Source organism: Propithecus coquereli, unplaced genomic scaffold (genome assembly GCF_000956105.1).
Source record: "Propithecus coquereli isolate 6110/MARCELLA unplaced genomic scaffold, Pcoq_1.0 Scaffold78, whole genome shotgun sequence".
Lineage (NCBI taxonomy): Eukaryota > Metazoa > Chordata > Mammalia > Primates > Indriidae > Propithecus > Propithecus coquereli.
In genome coordinates, this window is record NW_012153951.1 from 1654280 (window position 1) to 1660176 (window position 5897).

The 5897-nt window shown below is 42.7% G+C and overlaps 1 protein-coding gene across 1 annotated transcript in view; it reads right to left on the minus strand.

Annotated features, from left to right (window-relative positions):
- PIK3C2G (phosphatidylinositol-4-phosphate 3-kinase, catalytic subunit type 2 gamma) overlaps nucleotides 1-5897 on the minus strand; it is a 472569-nt gene that overhangs the window by 423412 nt on the left and 43260 nt on the right. The window contains exon 5 of the mRNA XM_012662773.1: nucleotides 5281-5399. Within this exon, the coding sequence (XP_012518227.1) occupies nucleotides 5281-5399 (119 nt within the window). The remainder of the gene's footprint in view (nucleotides 1-5280; nucleotides 5400-5897) is intronic.

Below are 5897 nucleotides of genomic sequence, written 5' to 3' on the forward strand. Positions count from 1 at the left end.
CCCCTTTCTTGTCTAATTGCTGTAGCAAGGACTTCCAGCACTATGTTGAATACAAATGGGGATAGTGGGCAACCTAGTCTGGTTCCAGATCTAAGTGGGAATGGTTTCAATTTTTCCTATTCAGAATGATATTGGCTGTGGGTTTATCATATTTGGCTTTGATAATTTTAATATATGTCCTGTCTATGCCTATTTTACTAAGAGTTTTTGTCATAAAGGTATGCTGGACTTTGTCAAATGCTTTTTCTGCATCTATTGAGAGAATCGCATGGTCTTTGTTCTTGCTTTTATTTATGAGGTGAATTGCATTTATAGATTTGTGTATATAAAACCAGCCTTGCATCTCTGGTATAAAGCCCACCTAGTCTTGGTGAATTGTTGTTTTTGATATGTTGTTGGATTAGATTTGCTAAAATTTTGTTGAGGATTTTTGCATCAATATTCATGAGGGATATTGGTCTGCAGTTTTCTTTCTTTATTGTATCCTTTCCTGGTTTTGGTATCAAGGTGATCTTGGCTTTGTGGAATGAGTTAGGGAGGATACCATCTTCCTCAGTGTCATGGAATAATTTCTGTAGTATAGGTATGAGTTCTTCTTTGAATGTTTGGTAGAACTCGGAAGTGTGTCCATCTGGTCCAGGACTTTTCCTTTTTGAAGATTTTTAATTACTGCTCCAATTTCTGTGCTTGATATTGGTCTGTTCAGGAATTCTAATTCCTCCTGGGTGAACTTAGGGAGGTTGTATGTTTCCAGGAATTTGTCCATTTCCTCCACATTATGTAGTTTTTGGGCATATAGGTTTTTATAGAATTCAAAGATAATATTTTGTATTTCCGTGGTGTCTGTTGTGACTTTCCTTTTTCATTTTTAATTGAGTTTATTAGAGTCCTTTCCCTTCAAGTTCTTGTTAATCTGGCAAGAGGGCTGTCAATTTTGTTTATCTTTTCGAAAAAACAGCTTTTGGTTTTGTTGATCTTCTGTACAGTTCTTTTGTTCTCAATTTCATTTAGTTCTGTTTTGATCTTACTTATTTCTTTTCTTCTGCTAGGTTTGGAGTTGATTTGCTCTTCCTTTTCCAATTCCTTGAGGCTTTTTGTTAGATTGTTGATATTTAAGCTTTCTGTTTTTTGGATGTGAGCATTTAATGCTATTAGTTTTCCTCTCAGGAATGCTTTTGCTGTGTTCCACAGATTTTGATAACTTGTGTCCTCATTATCATTAAGTTCAAAGAATGTTTTGATTTCTCTCTATATTTCCTCCTCTACCCAATAGTCATTCAACAATAAATTGTTTACTTTCCATGACTTTGTGAAGTGGTGTGTATTTCTGTTGGAATTGAACTCTAATTTTATACCACTATGATCTGAGAAGATACACGGTATTATTTCTGCTTTTTTGAATTTGTTAAGGTCTGATTTGTGATCAGTATGTGATCAATTTTGGAAAAAGTTCCATGAGCTGATGAGAAGCATGTATATTCGGCTTTATTTGGGTGGAATACCCTGTAGAGGTCTGTCAGACCCTTTTATTCTACAGCTCTGTTTAAGTCCATTATTTCTCTGCTTATTTTCTATTTAGGAGATCTGTCCAGTTCATTCAGTGGGGTGTTGAAGTCCCTGGCTATTATGACGTTATTGTTTATCATGCTATGTGGATCAGACAGGGTTTGCTTTATGTACCTGGGGTCTCCTGAGTTGGGTGCATAAATACTAAGAACTGTTAAGTCTTCTTGGTGGATCTTCCCTTTCACCATTATGTAGTGGCCGTCTTTGTCCTTTCTTACTTTTGCTATTTTAAAGCCTATATTATCTGAAATAAGGAAAGCTACCCCTGCTTTCTTTTGATTTCCATTTGCCTAGTGGATTGTTTTCCATCCCTTGACCTTGAGCATAAAATCATCTTTGTGCATTAGATGTGTTTCTTGTAGACAGCAGAAACGAGGCTTGTGGATCTTTATCTACTCTGCCAGTCTATGTCTCTTCAGAGGACAATTCAAGCCATTTACATTTATTGAGAGGATTTATATTTGAAGTAGATTTCCATTCATATTGTTAGGTAAAGTCCTATTGTTTTGTTATACTCCTTGAGCCATCTTGAAGACCAGGTTCTAGACTTTATTTTACTTTGGAGAATGTCTAGTGTGCTGTTCCATATGTAATACATGTCTGAGTACTTCCTGTAGGGCTGGTCTGGTTTTTGAAAATTCCATCAGAGTTTGCTTGTCTTGGAAGGTCTTTATATCTCCCTTATAGATGAAGCTTAATTTTTCCAGGTAGAGAATTGTAGGTTGGTCATTATTCTGTTTTAGAAGATTAAGAATAGGCACCCAGTCCCTTCTGGTTTGTAAAGTTTCATTTGAGAAGTCTGTAGTTAGTTTGATAGGTTTTCCTTTGTAGGTTATTTGCTGCTTTCACCTCACTGCTTAGAGGATTGCTTCTTTCATTGCTTCATTCTTTACTTTGGTCAGCCTAATAACTACGTGATGTGGTGATTGCCTTTTCACATTGAGTCTCCCAGGAGTTCTGTGTGCTTCTTGTAACTGGATGTCTAGATTTCTGGCAAGGTCAGGCACATTTTCCTCCAGTATTCCACAAAATAAGTTTTCCAGCCCTTGTGTATTTTCTTCTTCTCTCTCAGGGATGCTAATCATTCTTATATTTGGCTTCTTTACATAATCCCACATTTCTTGTATGTTTTGGTCTTGTATTTTATTTCTGTGTTCTTTTTCTTCATCTGATTTGTTTAGCACATAGGCATTTATCTTCAAGTTCTGAGATTCTTTCCTCTGTGTGATCCATTCTGTTCTTGAGGCTTTCCACTGTGTTTTGAAGTTCCTTGAAAGCCTCCTTCCTTTCCAAGATTTCTGTTTGTTTTTTTCTGTAGTATTTGAATTTCTTTAGAGAATTTTTCATTCATTTTCTGTATTGTTCTTGTGGCTTCCCTACATTGAGTTTCTATTTCCTCTTCAATTCCATTGAGTTTTCTTACAATCCATATCTGGAATTCTTCCTCTGTCAATTTAATCATATCATGTAAATTGTTATCTATTGATGGAAATCTAATATTTTCTTTTGGGGGAGACTTTTCTCTGTGATCCTTCATATTTCCAGTGTTCTTTTGCTTGATTCTTTCCCATCAGGCTACTTTGTCAAGAGCTGGGGGTGCTGGGGCTGGGTTATGGCTTTAACTCCAGAACCCCAAAGGGATGTTCCCTGACAGTGTTGGGGAGATGCGTTCTGGTCCTGTATTGCCTTAGAGGTGTTTTAGCCTGTTGGGTTGTCTCTGACCTGTTGTCTTCACCTCTTGGCAAAGGAGATTAGTAAGTTTGGACCCCTTGCTTAGTCTCCCAGGTGGTGAATCACTCTTGTGTGAGTGACTTCACTGCCCTCCGCTAGTTTGAGAAGAAAGGTGTTGTGTTGGGCTATGGGGTTGCCCTCTCTTTTGTTGCTTGCAGTTTGCATGGAGAAGTCGATTATCAAGGTATTCTAATACCTTTGTTTGGGGCTTTAAACCTCAAATGGAGTATACCAGCACCCGACTCTTTGGGAAATGTCTTGTCACTCTCAAGGGTTACTTGAGACCTGTTGCCACTTAAGGTGAGACAAGAAGAGCAACAGGTGCCTACAAGCCTGAGGGCATATACTTCTGTGGTTGCTTGATCTACTACTAGGAGAGAGCTGCTAATATGTTATTCAGGGATCTTTCGCCACACTTGCAAGGCAGTCCAAGGTGGGGGGTGTCAATGGGTGCAATTGCTGAGGACCCTAGCCAAGATTTTCCTTCCTGGACTGCAAGCCCCAGAGCCGGCAGCGGCCTGGGCACCAAGCATGAGCCCTAGTTTTATGTTCTTATCACATGATCAAGACCAAACCACTGGTCCAATTAAACAGTCTGTCCCCTTTTGCTTAGTTCCAAGGTCCCACAGATTCACCCCAGTCATACAGAGAAAGTGACTTTTCTCCTTTCTCCCTACTTGCAAGGGTGTAGCCTGCCCTGCCAGGTTGGGGAAGGGGTTTTCCCTGAGACCACCTTATGTTCCAGTCCAGAAAACCTCTTCTCTTGTTTCTCCCCTCTTCGAAGGACGGGGTCTGCCTGGCTGTAGGGGAAGTCAAGCAAGTCAAGCCGTGGAACTGGGGGAGAGTGGACAGCGGGGAGGGGGGAAGTGCTGCCTCAGGCCACCGTGGGTCTCAGCCAAGAAAGCGGTCTCTCTTGCTACTCCACCCCTCCAAGGGCAGAACTTGATAGGTGTGAGGTAGAAGTGGCCTGGAGAGGGGAGTAGGGAGAAACTCCTCCGAGGCCATGGGGCTGCTCTGCTCCAAAAGTGGCCTCTCTCATTACTCTGCCCTTCCAAGGGAGGAGTTTGGTAGGCGTGAGGTAGAAACAGCCAGGTGGGGGGACAAGCTCCTCCTAAGCTGGGGAAACTCAGCAGGAAAGTGGCTTCTTTCGTTACTCCACCCCTTCAAGGGCAGGGTTTGAACAGCCAGCGTGAAAAGGCAAGCGACTGGGGGCAGAAATTCAGAAAACAGCTTCTCTTGTTACTCCCCTCCTCCAAGGGCGGGGCTTGCTCTGCCGGGCAGTGGCAGTGGCCCACCTGAGTCCATTGCCTGGGCCTGCCCTGCTGGGCTGGAGAAGGGGCGGTGTCCAGTTTGGTAACATGTCACAGCGTTTCTATGCTGTGGACCCCGAAAATAGCGGCTGCCCACCCATGGACAGCCAGCACCGGAGGCGACTGTTCGAGGGGCAGCAGGCGCTGGACCTGGCCGGCTATCTCAATCAGTTGCCGGTGGTCACTTCCACTTCCCTGACACACTGACTTGTGCCCGTCCAGTAGGGAGACACACACACTCTGTCCCACCCTGGGCTGGCTGAATCTTCGGCGGTGTCCGGGGGCAGAGCCTCTTCCTTGGCATTCACCTCCCTTGATCTCACCCCAGAGGTGAGAAGCCTGTCTCCAAACTCCCTCCTGTGGATCCAGGGAGTGTCCACTCAGACCTGACCCCTCCCTGCCCAGTGCGGATCTAGCACAATGCACTGGAGAGCTCAAAATGTCCCCCAACTTTGTCTCTTCTCCACATTGCCCATCAGCCTGTGCCTCAAATTCACACTGACTTCAGACACTTTCCTGCCTGAGTGGATGTGGAGGTCGATGGAGAAAGAGTCGTCCTCCTATGGGTCAGACCACACTGCTCTGGCTGGCCAGTGGGCGCGGCTGTCCTATGCTCTATTCCCTATTGTGTATCTCGCAATCTCTGAACTTAGTGGTCAATTGTCCAATTCACCTTTTTTTTTTTTTTCCAACACTGCTTGTCCCGCGCTGCTTCTCTACAGATTCATGATGCTGTTCCTGTGGGAAAGTGATCCGCTCATGTGTAGCTGTCCGCATTCTTCGCCTCCAACTCTGGGAGCAGAGAGCCAGGAGGTCGCCACTAAGCCATCATTTTTACCCCCAGGTATATCATCAATTTTTAGTAACAGTGTCAGTGGTAGGAAAAGTCGTGGCTAAGAAAAGTCATTTATACTCTTTGCCTATGAATTGTTGAATTAGCCAAGGGTTGATGATATTTATTATAGAAAGTAAAAGTCTGTGAGTTGAGCCATTAAATATAAAAAAGAACCACATAACTTAATTCCCTGTATGATCCAAATGACATATTGAAAAAGAAATTGAAAAATTTCTGGTGAGAAATGTACACTATACATCCAGTGATGACTATATGCTTGTCCCTGGACAGGATGGCAGGGGTGATATCAAAGATACTGCATTGACTGACATTATAATAGAGTGAGCTCTATACCCAGACTAGTTTTGCTCAAGTCCCATTTTCCTTATTTTCTAGCTGTGGGATTTTGGACCATTGATTTACTCTTCAATCTTTTCAGTACTTTTATTTATATA